Source organism: Zonotrichia albicollis, chromosome 1 (genome assembly GCF_047830755.1).
Source record: "Zonotrichia albicollis isolate bZonAlb1 chromosome 1, bZonAlb1.hap1, whole genome shotgun sequence".
Classification (NCBI taxonomy): domain Eukaryota; kingdom Metazoa; phylum Chordata; class Aves; order Passeriformes; family Passerellidae; genus Zonotrichia; species Zonotrichia albicollis.
The window spans coordinates 3,925,208-3,950,539 of NC_133819.1; the positions used below are offsets into that span (position 1 = coordinate 3,925,208).

At 43.1% G+C, this 25,332-nt stretch overlaps 1 protein-coding gene across 4 annotated transcripts in view; it reads left to right on the forward strand.

Annotated features, from left to right (window-relative positions):
• The window catches only part of CRHR2 (corticotropin releasing hormone receptor 2), a 151,230-nt gene that overhangs the window by 114,922 nt on the left and 10,976 nt on the right, over window positions 1-25,332 (forward strand). For all 4 annotated transcript variants that reach the window (XM_074544469.1, XM_074544343.1, XM_074544401.1 and 1 more), the window contains 4 exons: window positions 2,281-2,353; window positions 15,014-15,099; window positions 18,294-18,429; window positions 20,883-20,924. In XM_074544469.1, coding sequence (XP_074400570.1) covers window positions 2,281-2,353; window positions 15,014-15,099; window positions 18,294-18,429; window positions 20,883-20,924 — 337 coding nt within the window. The remainder of the gene's footprint in view (window positions 1-2,280; window positions 2,354-15,013; window positions 15,100-18,293; window positions 18,430-20,882; window positions 20,925-25,332) is intronic.

Below are 25,332 nucleotides of genomic sequence, written 5' to 3' on the forward strand. Positions count from 1 at the left end.
ACTAATTTCTGCCACATGCCTCAGTCTGCTTCATATTAGTCCCAGTGCTGGGGCAGCCAGCTTCCCAGGAACTCTTTGCTCCTCTTAGTTCTCTGAGTTTCAGGCAATAAAAAATAGTTCTCCCAAAATACCCTTCAAAATCTGCTCTCAAATGTAGATCTTGCAAGTTCTGGAGAAATTAGTTTCCTGCCCTTGGCATATCTTGTAATTTTTCTTTTTTTCATGTCTTTCCAGCTACATTAAAAAAAATAAAATTCAAAAACACAGTTTCATTCATTTAAGTCTGCCCTGGGGATTCTTCTTGGATGATAACTTGGCTGGAGGAAGTACCTTATTCCAAGTCTTGCTCTCATGCCCAAATTTTGGAGGATGAGTTGCAAAATTATCAATTCATGCTCAGTGCACCAGGGAATAGCAGACATCTTTCACATTTCTAAAACATTCAAAGCTCCCTCATTCATTTGGAACTTAAAGGATGTGGGAACTGAGCCAAGAAAAGGCAAATAATTGTGAGGGACTGAACTGTTCCAGATTCCAGCTGCGTACCTCAACACTCTGTCCAGTCAGAGCATCTTGCAATGGTCAAGCAGCTCCTCCTGTTTTAGCAAACACCACATTTTGGAGGGGGGCTTTGAGGGTGTGGTGTGATCCACAAGGATCCCATCTGAACCAGAGCTTTCCTGATCCCAGTTCATTTCCCCTGGACTCGTGAGGTTGTGTTACAGACTCCAACCTCTTTGAGGCAACCCATTACATCTTGCTGCTTGTAAAAGTGCAAATGTGGCTCTGTGGTCTCCCTGGCTCAGGAATTAGCCCTGTTTCCATGGTTCCAGTGGCACTAAATTATCTGTTTCACAAAGAAAGCATGGGGAAGGCACAACTTTTGCTGTATAGATTTGTTGTGGGGTATCCATGACAGGGAAGAAAACTCCCAGACCCTTGAACTCCAAAATCTACTTCCTAAGGGATCTGGAGCTCCAATGATCTCAACCTTAAGGAATTATGAATGCAAAGCTGTCTTAGCTTGGTGGAATCCTGGATGCAGACCCTGTGTCTGTATCTGTAAAACTGAATTAGCTGGGCCTGGATTAATTCCTAGGGCTCAATTTCCAAATAGCATGGAATAATTCACACCCCTACAATCAAATCTTCTTGGCCTCCAAAATCAGGGGAGCTGCAGTTTGTGGACTACTGGGAATGTCCTCTGGCTCCTGCTAGCTCCAGATTTGTTCCCCAGGAATAGTTTTGGCCTTGGTTAGTTTTTGGCCTGGACCAAATCTACCCCAAGGAAAAGGGATTGGTGTGAGCTCAGACCTGAGCCCAGTCTCTCATTCATTTACCAACACAAACAGAGCAGATTTATTATTCTCAGGGAAGAGGATGAAGTGAGTGTCAGTGTGGGTTGCTGTGAAATCACGGGGTTCTTTTGTTGTGTAACACAGCAGGGAGAAAAACACTTGGGATTAGTGGAAGTCAGGCCAGTGCTGGGTCACGTGTGACACATCCAAGCTCTCCTCTGCTCTGGGGCTCACCTGTGATTTCTCTTCACCTGAGTCCATTTCCCAGCCTGTTTTGGGTCGTCCCAGATAGTTTGGAAAGGAATGTTGGAGCAGGAATTTGGTGGCTTCAGATGGTGGTTCTGCTCTGTCTGCTGGCTTTGGTGGCCATGGAATCATTAGTGTTGGAAAAGGCCTCTCAGATCATGGAGCCCAGCCACTCACCAACACTGCCAGGTCCTCCACTAAACCCTGTCCCCAGGTGCCACATCTACATGGTTTTTGGGCACTTCCAGAGTCCCCAGTGGTCCCCAGATTCATTCAAAGCCAATGGGATGACTTCTTATCCATTCAGTGCTTTATTTAGACAGCATTTCTATGCAACTGGAAACATTGCTTTAATTAACAGCCCTTACTTTGTGAATGTGTCTCTGGGCACTGCAGTGGATAACAGGGTTTTTTTCTCTTACACAGAATATTTCTTTAATTCCATTCTCAGGCGTCCTTCTTACAGCAGATTCTCATATTTCTTACAAATATTTACATAGGCAATAGCCAAAACCATGGAGGGAACATGAATGTTCTGATTGAAGGGGAAAGTGGGGCTCAGATCTGTGTCCAACCACAGGTGATGTGCAGCAGAAAATTCCATTACTTGCTGATTATTTATATATAAACTGCAGTGAGCAAAGGGACACCTCTCTATAGTGTCCTTCATACTGCAGTCTAAAAGAAGTGAATGTACCTTTACAAATTGCTTTCTTATTTGTTTTGTTTTTCACAGGTGCTGGTTTGGAAAAGAGCCAGGGAAATATATTGACTACATCTACCAAGGGCCAGTGATTCTTGTTCTCCTGGTAAGTGTTTGTGTGGGTGGGAGGACACTGCCATCTCCCACTGAGAGAAAATTTAATCTGTCATGTTCCACATCTGCTTTTATGAAAAATGAGACACAAACAAGGCCAAACATCTTCAGGTGTTCTCTGAAGCAGCCCCAGCAGATAACACTGCAAGAATTGAAGTGATTTGGTTTTGGCTGTTCCTTTGGGTTTGGGCAGTTCTTTCCTCCTCCCTCTGCAGTGCTGTTTGCCTTTGTACAAGGTTTTGAGAGGTAGAAAGGAAAAATGTTCAAAGCCAGGGGGTGCATTACAATATCTGCTCATCCACCTGGGGCTCATGACAACTACAGCAATTCACACACGTTATTTAAAAAAAAAAAGTGATAATCATAGTGAGGAATTTTATCTTGCACAATCAGCTCCATTTTCTCCATCACCAGCACTGCTGTGTGTTTGTTTCTGGATTTCCTGTTGTGAAGTTTCCCTCCCAGTGCTGCCCACGCTTACCAGGCTGTTTATCTGTTTACCCAACACTCCGTCTCTTGTGCCAACCAAGATTAGGCAGAGGGAGAAGGAAGCTCATTCATAACCCATTTTGAGCCTTCAGCTGAAGCACAGTGCTGCTTTCCCAGAGACAAACCAAACCTGAGTGTGGATGGAAAGTATTAGTTAGCTGTTAGTAAAGACAAAGCTGAAAAAAGGATTCTGCTCTTCCAGGCAGATGAACCAACAGCGAATCCCCAGGGCTCAGTGGGTTCCCCCTCTTAGGGAACCAAGGTGTCTTGGTACGGAAAGACAGGTGTCTGCTAAGGAAGGCAGGAGCCTCCCCTGAAATGGAAAATGTAAACCCCCTCCCTCTGAATTATTAGGATTTTGAAATTTAAAGGCTCTCAGGCAAAGATATGAGAATAGGAATAACAGTTCTTTAACTTTGTTAAATTAAAAATACAAATGCAATAATATAAACAAACAAAAACGACACTGCCCGAGTCAGAGCAGTCCCTGTCCCCTGTGTGTCAGGGTGGTGTCCCAGCCCCATCCATGGGGGCTCAGCCCTCCTGCAGTGCCAGCTGTGGCTCTGCTGCAGCAGGGATCCTGCACAAGGGGGGAGTTTTCCTCTGCAGCTCCAGGGCTGCTGCAGATGGGCCTGGGCTCCCTCTGGCCATGCAGGGCAGCAGAAAGCTGCTCCTCTGGCAATGCAGGGGGCAAAGGCTGCTGTGCTGTGCCAGGCTCAGATTGGATCCAGGGAGGAATGCTTGGCTCCTCCCCTGGGCGGAGCATCTCCCCATGGGATGCTGGGATTGGATCAGCCCTGCAGGGACACTCAGTGGCCATGGACAGCAGAGATCTCCTGGAGGGAGGGTTGGCTGTGGGAGAGAGAAAGAAAAAACTGCCCCATGAACAGCAGAGAACTGTGCCACCTCTGACAGATGGAATTGAATACACACAGATCTTACAACCCAGGATGCAGGGTTTACTGTAGCTGTCCCTTATGTCACTCCAGCCCCATGGGGAAGGTACAAATGCTCCTGAACAGGCACCGCTGGCAGCTTTCTCAGGGCTAAGGAGCCTCATGTTCTCACCTTGTCAGTGCCCTGTTCACGGGATTCAGTATGAAAAATGTTTCTGTGCTGCCCAGCAGCTGATCTGTGTGTGTGTCCTGAGAGCAGGAGAGTTCATTTCTGTTTAAATGTTAAGATCAACAATTTTAACAATCATTCTGTGTTAATTGTTAAGATACAGCAAAAAGATCACCTGAAAAGAGGAAAAAAAACCCATAATAGAGTATATTATTATGTAAAAATTCTTTTCTTTCTGTTCTAAGGAGAGAAATAGCAATGGGTGTGATATACAAAATATAAATTGTGTTGCTGAGGGAGGCATCACAAAACCAGAAAGAGCCTCACAGTAAATTGACCTCATTAATACAGAGATTCCCTCACAAATAAATCTTATTTAGACAACACAGGGTGGGAGATTTGGGATGTTTGGAGCACTTTGGTTTCACATAATTGCCTGGAAATCTGTGACTCTGAATTTTCAATAACCCCTTTAGTCCACAGGATCTGTAAAATCATTGGGTAGCATCTCTGACAGATACCATAAAGCCATGAAAATGGCTTTTTTCCTCCCCAGAACAGCACTGTAAATATTTAAAGACCCCAAAGACACCCAGAAGATGGAGGTATGGTTGAGGGCTGCCACTTTCTATACAGGTCATTATATCTGCCTCTAATTTGGAACAGCCTTGAGACCCCTCTAAACTGGGCCAGTGACTCAAGAGCCCAGAGCTGACACTGAACTGAACCTTCCTACCTTGGCCTGCCTGGACTTGAGCCCTAATTAAAGCACTAATGAGGTAACAGCAGTAATTGCACTGTGGGGTGGAAAGGAGCTGATTCAATTTAAGGGCAAGCCCTTCCTCCCGTCACTTTAGGGTTACTCCCCTCAGAGAGCACTGCTGGGGGAGGAAAGCATCCCTCTGCAAACAAAATCTAAACTGCAAATCTGTTACAGCACAGTCCTGGTCCCTAAAATCTGTTCCCCTCCTTCTTTTTATTTTTTATTTTTTATTTGAGCTGTCAGTTCATTTTTAGAGTGTTTCTAATTAAAACCCACAACCCCACAGTGTCTTAAAGCCACTTGACATGCTCGCTTGTTTGATCCTGATGTGAATAAATTAAAACTGGAGATAATGACTGAAGCATCACTTGCTGTTATTGGAGTCAGTGACCCTTTCAAGGGTGCTGTGAAAAGTTCTGGATGAAGGGCACTGGAATTTGACATGTGCCATGTACCCAGGACAGCAGAGTCAGACATCACTGCCCTCTGATGGGATTTTGTCAAAATCCCATTTTGACACACAAAGTGCTGCCTTCCTCTTCCATCCAGCGAACAGTGGCCACCACAAGGGGAAAACACAGGGATTTCAAAAAGAGACATCTTTCAGTCACTGCTCACGAACAGGAGTTGAATTAATGAGGAATTGAAGTGGAGCTGCAGCTGTGTTTTATGAAAGAACAAACAGGACAGGCCTGATGGGACAAAGGGGAATGGCCTGGAGGTGATGGAGAGTAAATTGAGATGGGACATTGGGAAGAAATTCTCTCCTGTGAGGGTGGGAACCTGGCACAGGGTGCCCAGAGCAGCTGTGTCTGCCCCTGGATCCCTGGAGTGTCCAAGGCCAGGCTGGACAGGGCTTGGATCACCCTGGGATGGTGGAAGGTGTCCCTGCCCATGGCAGGGGTTGGAACAGGATGAGCTTTAAGGTCCCTTCCTTCCCAAACCATTCTATGACAACTCTGTGAGACAGCTGTTCCAGGCCTCTGCTGGAAAAATAAAGAGACATGAATATTACCAGAAAAAATTAGTGTTATTTCCAAAAGAGGACTAACACTGAAAGCTGAAATTCTAAATACTCCATGAAATTACAGTTCCTGTGCACCTGGGGCAGTTACAATTGCCTTCACCCAGCTGATTGAAGAGCCAAGAGCTCAGTGTCCAGCTCAGGTGAGCTTTGGTTACTCCTTGGACACACCTTGGTGTATTCCAGAAGCATCACTGCACCAACCAATATGACTGGAGTGCTAAATATTCTTAGAAGGATAAAACTTTTTTCTAAAGATGCAATTCTGTTTGAATATTACTTTTAAGGTTTTTTTTTCTGTCAACAATGATTTCCACTGGTTTTGATTTCTCATTTTCTCACCTCTGTGCATTGAGCTGTTGCAGCACAGGATGATGTAACACAAGGAACAGGAGCTCTAAGCCTCACTGGGAAATAAAGATTGGCCACAAAAAGGCCTTTGATCATGGCAGCAGCCCTAAAGTCCATCTCCAGATCACATTATTGTGTTGTATCTTGGGTACAGAACCTTGAATGAAGCAGTGGAGTTGTTTCATTGATTGATTGATTGATTTTCTACTTGTCTGTGTAGAAGGAGCTCAGAGATTGACTTGAGCTGAAAACAGGGAAACTATTTTAGAGAAAATTGCAAAAAAAAAAGGAAACTGAACATAAGTGCTGATTCTGTATATTGGGCAAGAAACCTGTATTTTTATTGACAAAACATCTGAGGGAGAAAATTTAGGTAATGATCTTTTTTTTTTTGTTTCATTCCTGAATGGATTTTTACTTTTACATATCTCACAAGAGAATTAATAATTGAGTACATTGGATGCTTTGAAATTTAACTTCTCATAGCACTGAAAAGACACTATTAGATATTTTCTCTTCAGTTGAGCACATTGGGGTTTTTTAATTCTTTTCTCAGAGCAACATAACCAAGTTTTAATCACTGAAGCTAAAGAAGAGGCAAAGGGTTGGAAAAAAAGCCAGGGAAGTGAATTCCTTAATAAAATCAGTGAGTCCTCCTGATTTTATTAAGGAAAATGCATTTCTTGTGTTCACTTTGAGATGTAAAATTGCCAAAGAACTGATGAACCACAAAAACAGAGCAGGGTCAGAGGAGAAATCTCAGAGAAGAGGCACCAGAGGCACCTGAGCTGCTTTTTCCCTCAGTGACTTCTGCTGTGCGCTCACCCCAGCTATGAACTGCTCTGCAATATTTCTCAAGAGTTAAAACTGTATAATTTTGTAATTTTTCAAACAAGCAGATCAATTTTTTTTTCCCCCAAAACTTTTCATTCGCCTTTAATAGATTTTTTTTCCCTCGTGTGCTTAAGAACTGAAGAGTTTTGCAGCCTCTGGGGGTTTTTTGTGTCTGGTTGAAAATAATTCACTACAACCAGCTAGCTGCTGCAGTGAGTGGGGGAGGCCCTGGAGTTCACTTCTGTCTCTGCCTTCATCATTTATTTAATTTTGAATAAGTTAGAGTGCTGCTCAAAGCTCAGCTTCCCCAGCTATGAAGCCACTTTAATGATTATCTGTTTAAAAATTATCTATTTAAAAATCATCCTCCCTTGCTTTGAGATTCCTGGATGACAAGTGGAAGAGTTAAGGGTCCTTATTTCAGTGTGGGATTTTGCTGAGGAGAGAAAACCAGAGATAGCCATAGATCTTTATGATGTGCTGCTCATTAAAGATGCAGCATTTTTGTGGTGGCAAGATCAAACCTAACCCCAGTAATCAAGGTGTGACCACACAAATGCATTTTTACATCAGCATCCCCTTGTCTGGCTTTTTCTTTATCAGTAATTCCAGGTGGGATTTTTTAGTTTCTTTTCTTCTGCTGGGAGCTGAGATGAGGATTTCAGGGAGCCAGTGAGTGTAATTCCAGCATTTCTTTTGTGAATGAAAACTCCCAAAGCTCATAACCCTCCCTGTAAAGCTGAGATTGTTCTGTCTCCCCATGGTGGTACCTTCCCATCAGGTGATTCCCTGTGCCAGGTTATTCCCTGATCACTCAGCCCCTGGACAGCTCTTTGCAATCAGTCTTGATTTTTGCTGCTCTGAGCAGTTTGATGCCACTAAAAATCTGTCAGCCTGTTCTTCAATCCCTTTTACAGATCACTGGGATTGCTGTGAAACAGCACAGATCTGCTGCTAGCCCCTTTCCATTGAGAAATCAGAATAATATATGTGTATGTATGTGTGTGTATATATATGTGTGTGTGTATATGTATATATATATGTATATATATGTATATATATATATGTGCATGTGTATATATATGTATATATATGTATATGCGTGTGTATATATATATGGTTATATATACACACATATATATATACATACACATATATATGTATATACATATATACACACACACACACACGTATATATATATGTATATGTATGTCTATATGTACATATATATATATATATATGTATTCCTTCCCTTTTCCCTTGTGTTCTTATGCTCTTCCCTTCAAGCCTGCAACAGCCAAATTTCTCTGGGACCCTCTGGAGTGTGGAATTTTAATTCCTTTCAGAGGCTTGTCCTCTGGATCTCCCTTGTTCTCTAATTGACTCATTCAGAGGACTTCACAAACCACATCACTCTTCCCTTCACATCTCGTTTCTCTTCTTTACAAAGAATTTTTCCAGACTTCAGCTTCAGGTTATGGGAAATATCAGTATCTCAATGCAGCAACCGCTGGCTGATGCTCTGGAAGGCCTTGACAGGAAAAAAAATTCATTAAATACCTGAGTTAATTCAGTTTTTCACCTGTGGAAAGACAGAATGTTCCTAAAGTTTGTCACATGAGAGAGTGGAGGTGCTTAAGCTTATCTACAAAATCAGCTGATTTATTGACAAAAAGCCATTTTTCGTAAGTGAGAGTTATCCTTCCACTGTCCCAGGGTGCTCCAAGCCCCATCCAACCTGGCCTTGGACACTTCCAGGTATCCAGGGGCAGCCACATCTGCTCTGGGCACCTGTGCCAGGGCATCACCACCCTCACAGGGAACAATTTCCTCCTAACATCCATTCTCTATTTCAATTTGAAGCCCTTCCCCCTTGTCCTGTCACTGCCTTCACTTCTTTTGATCTGTCATGCTCCATTTCAAACACCACATTGCTGAAGTTCTTCTGATCTTCCAAAGAAATCAAAGTTTTCTCACTCACTATTTTATGTAAAGAATTATCTCACCTGTGTATGTAGCTCTGTACATTTCATTTATGTTTTTTTTTGCTGAAAAGCATTCCCTAGCCCTGTGTATCATCCTCCTTGCTGATAAAATTGCTTCTCTGAATATTTTCTTGGTTTCTACTGACTTTCTTCACACTTCTGTTTCCATTTCTGCATTGTTCTGTTCAGAGACTGAGATTTTATTATTATTATTGGTATATTTTCTTCATTTCCCCTTCTCCTTCCTATCTGAATGGCTTATGTTTTTTCTCAAACACTGATCAAATTAGTTTTGCTATTGATTTTTAAATTTCTTTTCTCTCAAAATGAGCAGTTCCTCCACTGCTGCAGGTTTACAGTTCATGACCTGCTGACATCCTTGAGCTCTTCTTGTAGGACTTTAATCATCATTTCTGCTGTTCTGCATGCAGGTTGTGCTTGCTGCACAGAGCACAAAGATAATGTGCTGGTTTCATTACAGCCCATCCAGAATTTATCTCCAATTTTGCCACCATTGCTGTTATTGACTTTTTTCTATTCATATTTTGTAGCTGTGGAGTCAATAAGTGCCCAGCAAGGTGTCCAGTACCATGTACCCTCTACAAATTTTCTGAAATTTCTACTTCTGTTTGTGAAGTGTTCATTCTTCTTAATCACATAAGGATTTCTTAATCAAATTAGGATTTCAGGAATCCTTATTCCTGATTGTACATAAAAGTGTTTTCCAGCCCTTTGCCCAAAGGACTCATTGTGGTGCCTGTGACCTTTGAAAAGGAAACTTTTGTGATAAAAAAGCTCTGTCTGAGGATCAGGTCAGGCCAGCATGGTAGAACAATTAAAAGAAAGCATTAATTAACTGGCAGAGTGCTCATCTGAGGTCAGGGTGGCAGCATCCAGAGCTCTCACTCAAAGGACTGCTCTGATCCCAATTTGGGTCACTTAACCCTGAGGTGACTTTACAGCACTGCATAAAAATATGAAATCTAAATAGAATAATTTTTTTGGTTCCTGGGAGTGAAGAGGAACAAACATTCTAGGAAGCAGAGGAGCACAGGCTTTCTGTGAAGCATGAAATACAAAACCCAGCAGAAAATGAGCAAAATAAAAGCCAGTTGTCCATTAAACGCTCAAAAGAAAGAGCAGAGCTTAATGACCTTCCTGGGCTTGGGGAAAACTGCAGAGAAGCCCACAGAATCAGCATTGCATCTTTTGTGCACTTTGGCTATTTCATCTTGATAAGGGAGATAAATTTCCTCTCAAGTGGACTTTGCTTTGTATGAGAGAAAAATTCTACCACCAAAATCATTTACTGAAAAGTTTCTTTTGGTTCAGGAGAGTTTCTGGGCTCGTGTGTTCAGGTTATGATAGAACAGTGCCAAAACAGATGGCTCAAATACTTTCTGGATCACTGGCTTGTAACTCCATTTTGGGGGTCTGAATTTTCCTCCGAATTTAGAAATGGAAAGACTAAACTTCTGGCAAGAAATGAAAACTTTTTTCATTCCCATCTGTACTTGGAGAGGGTCTTATTCCAGCAATAATGATATTCTTAGCATGGCATTAATAAAGGAGAAGAAGAAACAAGCCATTTTATTCTATCTTGAAGACTTTGCCTTTGGTTTCATTTTTTCTACCAGTAAATGTCAAGGTAAAAATCCTTAGTTATGTTTTCCATTAGGAAGCAGAAAACATGGATAAACAGAAATGAATGAAAATAGAAAATGAGCCTAAAGAGAAATAAAAAGGATGCACTGCCTTTTATCATTACCTCTCTTAAATGGCCTTTCCTGGGTCTCCATTGATGGAGCTGATGTGTGGGTTTTGTTAGAGCTGCCCAGCCCTGAGGAATTAATCTGTTGACACAGAGCTCCGATAATAACAAAGAAGCCCTTGACAAATAATTGTGTACTTTGGTTAATACAGCACTTAGGCTCTTTCCTAGGAAAACTCCCTTTGCAGTGGGGTGAGATCCTTCTCCCTCTGAAACACTGTGATCTAGCTGAGGCACAAAGAGCAGAGCCTTCATCTGCTCTGCTGCAAATCAGGCTCAGTCTGGTAGCCACTAGAGCTGGATGGATTCTCTCCAGCTGAGAAAACAGCTCCATTTTCATCTCCCAGCCTTCAGCCCTTGCAGGCTGTGTGCTGCTTGATCCCCAGCTCATGTCCCCTCTCCTGAGCAAACTGCCCCCATCATCCCCAGGAGCTTGGCCCAGCAAGGACAAACAGACAGTTAAAACCCCATCTGATTATGCACTGAAAATTGATCTTCAGAAGGAGTTAAAACAGTTAAAATAGTTTCTTCAGACCTGAGTGCTGCTAAAAGACCCTACTGAGCCAGTTTCTTTTTGAAATGGAGTTCAGAGTGCCTTTCTGAAAAGGCATCAGAGTGAGTTGTTGGTGGGTTTTTTTGGTTGTTTTTTTTTAAGAAATCATTAAAAGTAAACACACTGAAATGTGCTTCTAGAAGGGAAAACCAAAAATAAGTATTTTGCTGTGACCACATCTTCATCTTTTCCCTTGGATCTTTTGCTTGCTAAGATCTGCATTGTAGGGGTTACCCTATCCAAGTCTTAAAGATCTCTCAGAGAAACCTTAATAGAGACAAAATGTTGGTGCCTCCAAACATTTTTAAGCTTGTAATATCACAGAACCTCATTGACACAGCCCCATTCAATTCATTGAAGCTCATATGTGATAACCTGAAGATCAGTGGAAGATTTGTGGGGGCAACTGCTTCAACTCCAAGCCCTATTAGTCTAAAACCACTCATTTAAAATATGTCAAATGAACCACTGTTGAAAAGTTTCCATTTCTTTGCAGTGAGTACAAATAGATCTTGGGATAACCAACTGCTTAATCTGACAAGCAATGATGCCAGCCCAACTCAGTTCCTTATGCTCTTGCTCTTCTAATCCTCACTCTGGGGTGGAATTGATTTATAGCCAAGGCCAAGTCACTTGGCTTTTTTCTCCTAGGTACTAAATCCAGAATGGAGAAGAATCAGTTATTCCTTTTCCTGGAGAAACTGTGGGATGAAGCCAGCAGCAGGAGCTGTGTGTGTAACAGGGCTGCACCCCTGTCCTGTTCTGCTGGGCAGAGAAACTCAGGAGAAAGTGGAAAACTGTAGGGAGATAGAATATAAGAAAATAAAGATAGTGTAGAAAGTAATGTTATCCCTAAGGAGTTGCAACTGAGCCAATTATCAAAGATTAGGAACAGGCCTGACTGTAACAGGCCACAGCTGTAAGCAATGAGAAGAAGATGCTAAGATGCTATAAAAGAGTGGGGTGGCCAGTTGAGAAGGAAACTGGAGACATTTGGTTGCTTTGTGAAGAAGAAAGAGTCAGTGCTCTGAGGAGATGCCCACAAGGAACACTGAGAAGGTGGAAATTTTTGTGATAAGGAAACAACAGTATGGAGTCCCTGCAATAAGATGACAACAGAAAAGCAAGCCTTGAAGGACCTTCATGCATTCTAAAGGAGATTCTAAAGCCATAAGGAATTGTGAATTATTTTTCTAACCCCCCTTTATGCACTGAAAAGGCCAGAGGATTCTTCTGACTTAATGGTCCCCTGCATCCAAGCCATCACCTCTTGGACACACACACAAGACCCATTTTTCCAGCACTTCCCTCCAGCTCAGGATACTCTCCTACCACTTGTCCCATTTACCAGCCTTTAAAAAAAAGCCCAATTCTCTGGTTTGTAGGTAAAGGCAGACTGGTTAAAGAAGCCTACAACAATGATGGAAGAAGCAGAGTGAAAGTCACTCTGAAGTTCAGACTGAGATTACACAGGAGGAGCAGGATTCAGTTTGAGTGGCCAATGCTGCTGTTACCTTCTCCTAGAAAATGGACTTACAAATGATGTCCTGGCAGGGTTTATCAGGCACCTGGGCAGCTTTGTAAAAGTCAGTGTGATGATGTTCACAGGGGTCTTTGGATGAGGGAAGAGATGAGAATGTTGACTCTATGTCTCAAGGCTTGATTTATTATTTTATTATATGTATTACATTAAAACTATACTAAAAGAATGGAAGAAAGGATTTCATCAGAAGGCTGGCTAAGAGTAGAATAGCAAAGAATGATAAAGGTTTTTGGCTCAGACTCTCTGTCCCAGCCAGCTGACTGTGATTGGCCATTAATTACAAACATCCAACATGGGCCAATCACAGATGCACCTGTTGCATTCCACAGCAGCAGATAATCAATGCTTGCATTTTGTTCCTGAGGCTTCTCAGGAGAAAAAATCCTAATGAAAGGATTTTCCATAAAAGATGTCTGTGACAGCACTGAGGAATCTGCCTTCCTGGAGAGAGGTGAGGTCTCTCACCAGCTTTGTGTCACATTGTGCCAGTGCCACTCACAGGCTTCAGGGGTGCCTCAGGTGCTGCTCTGGACTTTGGCACCTGAACTGGGAGAATTGAAACCAGACGTTTATAGAATGAGAGTTTTTCTGTTGAAAGAACTCCCAGCATTTTAAGCTAGCAATTCTTCTGGACTGATGAATCACGCCTCTGCTAATGAATTTCACAAAAGGCCAGAATCCCTCATTTTCTGATGCAGGCTGTGGCAATTTGAATTTCCAGTTCAGATGGCAGGATGCTGTCACATTGAAGCAGGACTCATGAAACTTGAAATGACTTCTTCAGCCCAGTTCATCACTATAATGCCTTGTGATCAGTCCCACTGATATTTGGAATTTTCTCTTACCTTGGAGTCTGTAATTCAGTCTGGCACTTTCCATTACAATTGGAAAACTGGCACATTTTGGATTAGTGCCTTTTTTGCATCCTTGGTAGAAATAACCCAAGCATGGCTCTGAGCATATAGAGAGCCTCAAGATTCAGCAGCAGAATGGCAGAGAGGGAAGTTTTCATTCTGTGGGTGAAGGTCACCTCCATTCACCTCCTGAACATCTGCCCGAACATCTCTTTGTGTTACTGAGGAACAGGGCAGGAACCAGTGTGAGGAATTTAACATTCAACTCAAACCACAGATATGGAGCTGCTTTTGTCTTTGATAAATAAAGCATGAACCAGTATCAAGCTCTTAATATGACAAAAAACAAATCTGAGAAGAACAAACACACAGGCTGCAGTGCTTTGTTTACTTCTTGTACTCCCCAGGGCCCTGCTCTGCTGAGGAAATAATTTCCAAAAACGTCGTGTTAACTCCTAGAACAGCATTTTTGTATCTCACATAGGGTGTTTACACAATTCCCAGTGCTGCCAGTCTCCCAGAGTCTGCTCAGGTGTTTTATTGCTCCATTTGTGCTGAGCCATGGAGCAGGAGCCACAGGGAATGCTCTGATGGATACCAAGATATGTAAACATTGAAATATATCCCACAGCATGGGGGGACAAAGGAGCATATTTTGAGAACACCTTTCAGTTGGAAGCTCTGCTGGGGTGTTTGTGAATATTCAGATGTCAGTCACAGAATTGTTCCATTCAGGGGCTCAAAAATGCCAGGGATTGTGTGTGAGGTAAATATTTTCTCCCAAGCTGTGCTGGGACCTCAGCAGTTGTGTAGTTCTGACAACTTTGGGACAGACCCATGTCTTGTAAGCTGCACTGCTTTGTGCTCTGAAAGCAGCTCCAAACCTGCTCCTAAGAGCCAAATCCTTCCACTGATCACAGCCTAAAAATCAATCTTCTCTTCAGTTTGTTGGGGTTTTTTTAATCTCCTGTTCGCACCATGCAAGAAAGTTGCCAGCAGCTGCTACAACAGTAATTAGAGCAAATATCAGTTCTCAGTGGTGAGGCTGCAGCACAAATAATAATTAGCCAGCTCAGCAGATTGAAAAGGGGAGTGGCAAATCCATCAATCCCACCTTTAGTTCCTGATTGCACCCAGAAGAGGAGAAAAGGGAGTAAAAATAACCTCCTTCTTAGGGCAATAATGATGTACTCCGTTTTCACTGCTGTTTTGGAAACATTAAGAGTGTGGGATGTTTGCTATATAATCTGGTGTTTCTAGTAAACTTCTGAGTCTGTTGCAATCAGTGGTAAAGCCAAAAGGCTGTTTTCAGTCAGATTGAAACTATAAAATGTGTTTTTTAAGGTGTATCACATTCTCTAAGCCATTATTTTACTGATTGGTTGATTTTTATTTTCCTTTCTGTCCCTTCTTTTCCAGATCAATTTTGTATTTCTATTTAACATAGTTAGGATTTTAATGACAAAGCTGAGAGCTTCAACCACTTCAGAAACAATCCAGTACAGGTAAGTCAGCTTGTGATTTCTGGTGCTAACAAAGCTGTGCCTTGACTGTCCTGTCCTTGCCCCATCTTTCCCTTTCCAGGTGCCACTGTTGGTGGAGCTCATAAATCAGGCCCACACTATTTGTCTGTGCAGGCTCTCCAGAAAAGCCTCCCTGCATTTTTCTGTCCACTCCATTTCACTTCAGCCCCAACACACATAAAATCCCCTCATTTCCTTGAAATCTGAAGGATTTGGTCTCATGTGAGGACAGATTTACCCATTTTTGTGTGTACACAAATGTTTCTGGAGTAAGTGCGTCATCTAGCTCTGGGCTGCCCAGCACAGGAAGGACCTGGAGCTGCTGGAGCCAGTCCAGAGGAGGCACCAGGATGATCCCAGGGATGGAGCAGTGAGGAGAGGATGGGAGAATTGGGATTGATTCGCCTGGAAAAGGCTTTGGGGTAACAATTTTGGCATGAAGGGAGCCTGCAAGAGGGTGAGGAGAGACCATGGACAAGGGTCTGGAGTGACAGGACAAGGGGGAATGGCTTCAAACTGAGAGAAAGCAGGTTTGGATGGATATTGGGAAGAAATTCTCTCCTGTCAGGGTGGTGATACCCTGGCACAGGTGCCCAGAGCAGCTGGATCCCTGGAAGTGCCCAAGGCCAGGCTGGATGGGGCTGGGATCACCCTGGAAGATGTCCCTGCCATGGCAGGGACTGCAACAGGATGATCTTTACCCTTCCAACCCAAACCATCCTGGGGTTCTGTGATTAATGTATGCCTACAGGTATTTAATGCTCCATTTAAGATGTAGGGGAGGGGAATGAGGGGCTGTCACAGACATCTTTTATGAAAAATCCTTTCCTTAGGATTTTTCCTCCTGAGAAGCTGAGAGGCCTCAGGAACAAAATGTAAACATTGATTATCTGCTGCTGTGGAATGCAACAGGTGCATCTGGGATTGGCCCATGTTGGATGTTTCTAATTAATGGCCAATCACAGCCCAGCTGGCTCGGACAGAGAGCCGAGCCACAAACCTTTGTTATCATTCTTTCCTATTCTATTCTTAGCCAGCCTTCTGATGAAATCCTTTCTTCTATTCTTTTAGTATAGTTTTAATGTAATATATATCATAAAATAATAAATCAGCCTTCTGAAACATGGAGTCAGATCCTCATCTCTTCCCTCAACCTGAGACCCCTGTCAACACCGTCCCAAGGGGTGATTGTGCCCCTTCCTTCGAGCTGCTGCCAGAATTAGTGTAACCATGCAGTGGCTTGCATCACAGAACTGATCCTCAGCTAATCAGTACCTTCATTTGGGTTTGGCTTCTCAGGTAAATCAGTTCCCACACCCAGCAGAACCCCACAAGCACTGGGATGGCAGAAAGGGAAAGCCAGGAGGGAAGGTGGCCTGGCCCCTTCAGACACCATTGTGGGCTTAGATCAGCTTTACCAGCCTAAAAGCAAATTCTCAGACACCAGGAGATGCTGAGTGCCCTCCTCTTGCCATCTGCAGCATTTTGAAAGATATTTGGAGGACTTAGGGACTATCAGGTCCTTGCAGTCGGAAATGGCACAGGTTTTGTGGAATGAGATCAGTCACTCTAACTCCTTTCTGGATAAAATCTCAGCATATCAAGCTGAGTTGCATCTTGATATCCTCAAATCAGGCTGCACTTTGGAGGCAGTTTTGCTTCACTAATGGGCTTTGTTGTTTTGCCTGATTGCTTCTGTTTGCTCCTGTCAGGGTTTTGTTAGTGGAGTTCATGCAGTGGTCTGTAGTTCAGACTCTTCTCTGCACATTTCCTGAGAAATGAAGGGAAAAACACCCCTTTTTCTTGCTCAAATCTCATGCCACAAAACTGAAACTGGCCTGAAAAAGCCCTGATTCAAACCTCAGTACATTTTTATCCCTTCTGCAGCTTGCAGGGAGGCATTAGAGACACGAGAGTGAATCAATCTACAGCAACTGCCATTGTTCCTGAACAGATGACAATGATCTTATCCTTGCAGGCTCTCTGAGGGAATTGTCTTTTCCCCAGCCTAAATAGAAACCTTTAGAATTCCAGCAAAGCCTTGATGCTCTAAGGCAGAGCAGTGCAGCCCTTTGCTAAGCAGATATTAAATAGTATGGCAGTGGTTCCTTAAGGCTGTCACTTCATCCTGACACTGGTTCTGTGCTCCCCTGCCTGTCTTTATCTACCTCTTCTGGTGTTATCCAGGGATTTATACAGAATTAGCCAAATTTCAGCCTTTATGTCAATACAGTGACAAGCTGCTCTCAGCTGACACCCCAAGACACTGTTACAGCCCCAATAATAAGGATTATCCCCTAGTAATTCTGTTAATCACTGATGATTATTGATGATCACTCTTTCACCACCTGCTTTGTGATTTGTGGTTCCTAAGACAGCCCTGAGCAGCTGAGTTGGGTGGGCAGATGTTGCAGAAAGTGTTTACACTGCAGACAACATCAAATGATGGGCACAGAGCAGCTCTCAGCTGAGCTGGGCACTGATCTCATCCCCCTGAAGTGTCAGAAATCACTCAGCAAACCTGCAGAGAATCTCAAGGCTTCAAGGCTCACTGGTAGGAGAGAAAAGGAGGAAGAAAGTGAGGGATAAAAATAAGGTTCCCATTCACCCCCTTGAGTTCAGATTGTGGGGGAAGTCACAAATGGAGGGTGGCACTCCTTCCATGCTCCTCCTTTCTGTGGTTGTTCTTCCCTGTGTTCATGTGGTATTTTCAGGGTCCCCTGTCATGGGGAGGAATGATGAATCTGACTCCATGTTCTTATAAGGAATATAATATAATAATATAATATAATATAATATAATATAATATAATATAATATAATATAATATAATATAATATAATATAATATAATATATTTATATTATATTATACTTACAGAAAGCTAAAATATAATAATTGAAATTGTAACTCCTTCCAGAGTCCTGACACAGCCTGACTGTGATTGGTCATTGAGTTAAAACAATTCACATGGAACCAATCAAACAACCACCTGATGGATAAACAATCTCCAACCACATTCCAAAGCAGCAAAACACAGGAGAAGCAAATGAGTTAGGAATTGTTTTCCTTTTTCTCTGAGGCTTCTCTGCTTCCCAGGAGAAGAATCCCAGGCAAAGAGGATTTTTTAGAAAATGTGACAGTGACGGTTCACTTGTTTTCTGTTCCCTGCCCACAGGAAGGCAGTCAAGGCCACGTTGGTTCTCCTGCCCCTGCTTGGCATCACCTACATGCTTTTCTTTGTCAACCCTGGCGAGGATGACATTTCCCAGATTGTTTTCATCTATTTCAATTCCTTCCTTCAGTCTTTTCAGGTAAGAGAGCAGGCTTACGGCCCTATCAGCTGAAAATTCTATCCTCTATACAGCTCTGTCCTCGCTGCTTTTCAGCCATGAAACTTCAGGCAATGAAGTCTGTGATAGAAATTATAGTTGTGATCTGTTGGGAAGGATGAAAGTTTGACAAGAAAGTCTCACAGATATGTGTGCTTGGCAGAAAGATTTTTGAATGTAGAATCTGAAGAAGGAATAGAAATGGAAGCAGGTTTTGATAGAGAAGAAAAGAATTGCTGAGCCAGTCTTAGTGGAGGCAAAAGGTGTGTTAGTTAGAAGGGGATTTTATGGCTTAGAGCAAAGGATAAACCCATCCCAAACAAGATGTTTTTACCAAGCAGAAAGATAGCACAGGCAAACAAGTCAGCAAATGTTTCAAGTAGAAAAAAGGTCTCAGAATTTTCCACTGCAAGAAAACTGAAAAACAACTTCCAGCTTAAACTGCAATGTACTAACTTTTAGTGATTGGAGAATAGTAACATGAATATGGTAATTATAGCAGTTATGATAGGCTATAGGTAAAAAATTAAGGTATAGATGGGTTCTACTGTATTAAGATAGAAAAGTATATAATGCATAGAAAAGTATATAATGCATTGTAGCCAAAACCAAAGGGTGTCCAGGGCTGCCTGCAGCTGGAGCTGACAGCTGTGGGCACAGCTCTGTCACCCACCACCCTGCACTGCTGTAACATCCTGGATGTAATAAACTGCATTTTGCAGAGCTGCCTGGAGTCCCACATCTCTCAGCAAATAGCTCAGCTTAGTTCACACATGAATAGCAGATGTACAAGAGTGTCATGTGGAGTGGGAAATCCTCTCAGGTGTGGACTGGAGGGATTCATCTCCCTTAACTCAGCACTGGCTTCAGCTCCTCACGTAAAATCAATAAAGAGAGAGAAGATGTTTCATTTCACCTGCCTGAGAGAGGATCAGGGGTCCCCTCCCGAGGTGCCTTTCTATTCCCAGAGCTCACACTGGGCTCAGACTTGGACTCAGTGGTGCTAAACCAAAGGGAAGCAGCTTCTACCTCTTGGACTTGCTGCTCTGTTTGGGTTGTAAGAGTCTCCAGACATGTTTTTGTTTATTTTATCCATTACTCTCACCTTTAGTTCATCATTGCACCAAGAAAAGGAGAAAAGGGAGTAAAAATAAGCTCCCTGTTAGGTAATAATGATGTGCTGTTCTGTGCAGCCAACAGCCCAATTTTTAATTACTATTTGAAGTTATGTAATGTGGTGAATTTTTTAAGGGATGTTAGGAGTTTATTAACTATTTTCTCTGATTCAGAAAAAAAAGACATGGTAACGATAAGTTTAGAACCAATTGGTTAAAAATAAAGGAAGACAACAAAACATTAACCAGCTTTCAGAGAAATTCCTGATATTTTCTAATATTCAAAGATCATTCATGTTTCAAGGGATGGATCACTGAACAAGCTTTTGGTAGGAATTTATCTGGGAGGAAAAGGACAGTGTTCCAGACACACTTGAGCTGTGTTTCCCAGCCTGCCCTGAGCCATCAGCCCCATCTCCTCCCTCCCCTGGATTACCTGGTGCTCTGGCTGGGTGGAAAAGGCAGGATGGAAAGATGGAAATTGGAATGTGAGCAATTGCCCCAACTCTGTGAATCTGACACAAACCCAAAAGCAACTGAACACCCTGAAGGATCTTTAGCCACTCCTTTCTGCCCAGGTGTGTCCTGCAGCTTTACCTCCTGAACTAGGGTAGGAATTTGTTTGACATTGATGTTTTTACCTCCTGGTGCAGGAACAAGTGCTCTGATACCCAGGATATCAATTCAAACATACAGCTGGAAAATCTAGGGTTGGGTTACTGTTGTTCCTGATTGCATCCCACCAGAAATCACTGCTGAATATCCAAAATAAAATATGTCCCTTTTAACCTGTGAAGGAAGGAAGCTTAGCCTTTACCTGCAAAGTAATTCCATGTTTTTCATTCCCTAAAATTGATTGTATTTTTTATCTGCTGTTGCTCAGTGTCTCGAAGAAATGCTGCATTGCTCATTAGTTATATGAAGATGCGTATAAGAAAGAAAGCACAGGGAGTTTCTGGTGACTGATTAATGTCTCTGATGGTTAATGGTGATAATAATTACAGCCCTGAAACCAAGATGGGCAGAATTCCCCTCTCAGGAATTCCAACCTTTGCAGTCACTGCTGTCAGCAGATTGCCCAGAGCCTTTGAGCTCAGGTGAATTTAAGCAATCTGATGATGCACTTGCCCTCTTGGGACCCTCTAAAGCCATTTAACACCTCCTGTGAGTGTCTGGGGTGTTCCCCCAGAGCTGTCAGCCATGGGGCAGCTCCTCCAGATGCTGTAGAGATGTTTTAGCCCAGCTGCAGGGACAATTCCCTCTGTCAGTGACAGTGTTGAAATGTTCACCTAATAATTGCCTGCTTTCTTTTCTTTCCAGGGTTTCTTTGTGTCAGTATTTTACTGCTTCTTGAATGGTGAGGTAAGTGATTCACCCCTGGCAGGTGGAATTTGTTTGTTTGGGTGCCTGATTACAGAGACCTGAGATGCTTTTACAGGGGGTCCCAGTCCCATCAGTGTCTTGTAGAAGGCTCCTAATGTGCACCTGAATTTCCCGGCCTTTGTCCTCAAAACTTTATCAATTTCAGACCATTAACTGTGAGATCAGGGCAGAAGGAAAAGTTTTGACAGATTATAAATCTTCTGTTCTTCATCTTAAGACTTCTTCGAAGTTACTCATTAATTAAAAATATTATTTCTGGGCATAGCTAATTACTTCTGAGCTGGACTCTGGTAAAGGATATGCTGCAGGTGACCCGTTTTTATAGTGCCATGCTGATCTCAGTGAGTTTGTCCATGTGGGTCACTGTCTCTGAGTGATCAGTGCCTGTTGCATTCAGAAAAGAGGGTTGAAAACAGATGAAATCAGAATTAATATGAGGTACTGCTACTCAAGCAAGAAATGCTTCACTAATATCCCTCAGTGTTTGACTTCCATCCACTCCAAAGTGTGAGAGATTTAAATCTTTCCCCTGCTTACATTGTCAGTGACTCATTTACCTGCATTAAAATGTGTCATCTTTGTCCAGCTAAAATTTTAGTCTCTGCAGAAATCAATTCCATATTTCATTATTCCTTTTGTATTGGTATAAACTTTGTGCTGCTGCTTAATTTCATTGTGGGCTATGAGAAAGAATGGGCATGGCCTTAAAGCAGCAGTATTTTATTTTAAATATTTTCATTTTACAGATTTATTTTATTTTTATAATATTTCTTTTGTTCTATTTTACATTAGTTTTCTTTTGTTCTATTTTACATCAGTATCTCTCCCTCTTCCTCATTAATTCTGAGGTGATGCTAAGAAGAAGCAGCTCAGTTTTCTGAATTAAGCACATCCCGCTTTTATATCCTGGCAGCAGGTTTCTCTGTTCTCTTTCCAACTTTCCTTCCATAAATTGTCACCATTCCATTTGCCTCTTAAAAAAACAGGGAGTTTAAATCTTCCTTCAAAATACAGGGGCCTGAAAAACTGCATTTACCTCAAGCTGTGTCAGGGGAGGTTTGGGTTGGATATCAGGGAAAGGTTTTTCCCCAGAGGGTGCTGGGCACTGCCCAGGCTCCCCAGGGAATGGGAACATTCCCAAGGCTGCCAGAGCTCCAGGAGGGTTTGGACAACACTCCCAGGGATTCACAGAATTCCCAGAATGGCCAGGTTGGAAGAGACCTTCAAGACCATCGAGTCCAACCCAGCCCCAACACCCAACTCAACCCTGGCACCCAGTGCCACATCCAGGCTTTGTTAAACACACCCAGGGATGGGGACTGCACCACCTCCCCAGGCAGCCATTCCAGAACTTTATCACTCTCTGTAGAAACTTTTTCCTGATATCCAGCCTGTGGTGGTTCCAGTTGTGGGTTTCTCTGGGTCTGGATTGAAGGCACTTGAGACAGTAGTTCATGTTCTGACTCAGGTGTTTATTATTTCTGATCAGTAAAACAGTCTCACTGCTGGGAGTTCTGCAGCTTTTCATTAGAAGGCACAAAATGGCCAACAATCTCTTGTTCCAAGGGCTTTTCAGACTAAACTACCTAATTAAGAACTGACACCTGGATTATTTTCCCTTTTAACCCAATAACTGATCCCACAGAGCTGCAATAGGGACTTTTCTGCCCAATTACAAAATGCCACCCAAACCCATGGAGAAGGAGGAAGAAGCAGCATGAAGAAGAAACCCAGGATGACACCCTGTGCCCTCCATCTTGCTGCCATCCACAACACACTAAAAATCCCAAAACCTCTCAGCAAGTGACACACCTACACTGCTCTCTATAATCTGTTTCACACTTTTGTGGATTCCAGTCTGTCTTGAAGTCTGGGAAACTTTCTCCATGAATGAGGGTCAGAGTCAGTGCTCCCCTGGGAGTCAGGGCGCCCCAGAGCAGACAGGGAAATATTCCCAGTGCCCTGGGCCTCCATAAAACCCTAAACTTCCCTTGGTGCAGCTTGAGGCTGTGTGCTCTGGCTGTGTCAGTGCTGCTGCAGACAGAGCCCAGCCCCAGCTGAGCACAGGCACCTTTCAGGAGCTGCAGAGAGTGATGGGGGCAGCCCTGAGTCTCCTTTTCTCCAGGCTGAGCACCCCCAGCTCCCTCAGGGGTTCCTCACAGGGTTTGTGTTCCCAGCCCCTCTGCAGCCTCGCTGTCCCCTCTGGATGAGCTCACTCTGGGATTTTGGGATGTCTCTGCAGGAGTTGCACTCAGTGATTCTTGTGAGTCCCTTCCAGCTCAGGATATTCTGTGATCTACTTCTCATATTCATCAGGTCTGCACTGTTCAAGCAGAAAGAGACTCTCCCTGCAGATAGCAGGCTTTTTTAAAGGTTTTTTTCCTTTTTCCACTGGTGTCCCAGTGACCATCAGGGGCTGGAGCCCAGGCCATGTGATCTCACAGCCACTCAGGACTTTCTGTGTCACCCCACTTCCATTTTGTGGCACTCAGACTGGGAGCTGTTGGCTGTTCACAGCAGCTTTTCACGCTTCTGGCTGTTCTGGCATTCTTTCAGCTCTTTTTACTGGGAGGAATATCCAAACTTCCCCTTCCCTACACCAGTCTGAAGCTGTCTGTCCAAAGCCATGAGCCAACATCCCATCTCCTGTAGCTTTGATGAGCTCAGACATAATTGAGCCTGTCAAAGGAGGGTGATTCACCTCATGCACTTCTAGGCCTTGAGAGCAATCTGCTGGGAAATCTGGACTGATTCCAGAGCTGCTTTTCCAGCTGTATCTCACTGGGAGCAGGTATTTCTGAGGGAGTCTGTCCAAGGCTGAGACACCCAGCTTGGGATGTTGATTCATGTCCCTAAACTCAGATAACTGGTGCTGCTGGGGAGGCTGCAGAGGGTCTGAGGCATCCTCATGGCTCTTACCAGCTGATGCAGGATCTGGAGAAGATTCTCATCTATTGTATTTGCAGGGACCCTCATGGCAGGGTGGAATGATGAATCTGACTCCATGTTCTCAGAAGGCTAATTTATTATTTTATGATACTATATTATATTAAAGAATACTATACTAAACTATACTAAAGAATACGGACAGGATACTTACTAAATGCTAAAAAGGTAATAATGAAAACTTGTGACTCTGGAGAGAGTCCTGACACAGCTTGGCCCTGATTGGCCAAAGAGCCAAAACAACTCACAGCAGAATCCAATGGAACAATCACCTGTGAGTAAACAATCTCCAAACACATTCCACATGAGCACAACACAGGAGAACCAAATGAGATAAGAATTGTTTTCCTTTTATCTGAGGCTTCTCAGCTTCCCAGGAGAAAAGTCCTGGGAGAAGGGAGTTTTCAGAAAATGTGAATGCCACACTTACCTGACTGGGAAGTGGCAAAGCCAGGTGGGATCCAATGGGGCTTCTCAGATGGCTCTGTGTCAGTAATTCAAGACAGCCAATACAACCTTTTTGGTTTTTAAGCTTTTCATCAGGTTGGTTTACAGCAGGCACCTCCGTCTGCTCACCTGAGCAGCTCCAGCCTGGGTTGGCTTTCCACTGCATGACCAGACACCCTGTGGGCGCCCACAAAAGCTGAATTTGGGAGGGAAATCTTCCCTGTAGCATTTTTTGACATCTAATGTGCAACTTCCACTTGACTGACTAAACCATGGCAACTCTCTGACAGCTTCTTTGAGGTGAACCGTAAGTCCAAATCCCCAAATATTGTCTGTTTCAAAACTGTGATAAAACTTTGGGCTCATGTTAATGTAATGTGAGAATGTTTTGGGTTTTTTTTTTTTTTTTTTGGAATATCATAAAGCTTTTACAGGATAAAATTTCCTGTTCTTTTCTAGCCTCAGTTTTGCACAGTACTGAAGGAAGCAGGGAAGCAGCAAACTCAGGGAATTTTCAGAGCTTTCTGGGTGTGTAATCACATTGTCCAGAACACAAATTTGCATTTTACAGTACACTATTTTAGAAGCTGAGCTGCTCCCAGCCAGGCATCCCTACTAGAAGTGGTGATGAAGGCAATGCCACTCAATCCCCATAAAATACCAGATTTTGCTCAAAAAAGGTAAAAATAACCAGTGAGGAGCAGCCTGAAAGTTTCATAGAAATCACTGAAGCCTTGCTAGTATCTCTTCAGTGAGCCTGATGTTCCTGGCTCTGGTGGATGGGTTGATAACTTGCTCTCTCAGAAGGTTTTAAATAATTCAGGTTTTCCAGTTACAGCAGAGCTGGGTTCCTTAAATGTATGTAAAGGTCTTTATCAGCTTACTCATCCCCCCCAGTGCCAGGCTTGCTCTGAATGATGACACAAGCAAAAAGCCTGGAAAATCCATCAATTTAAGCTTTAATAATGCTGTGATCTCAGCTTCATCTATCCTG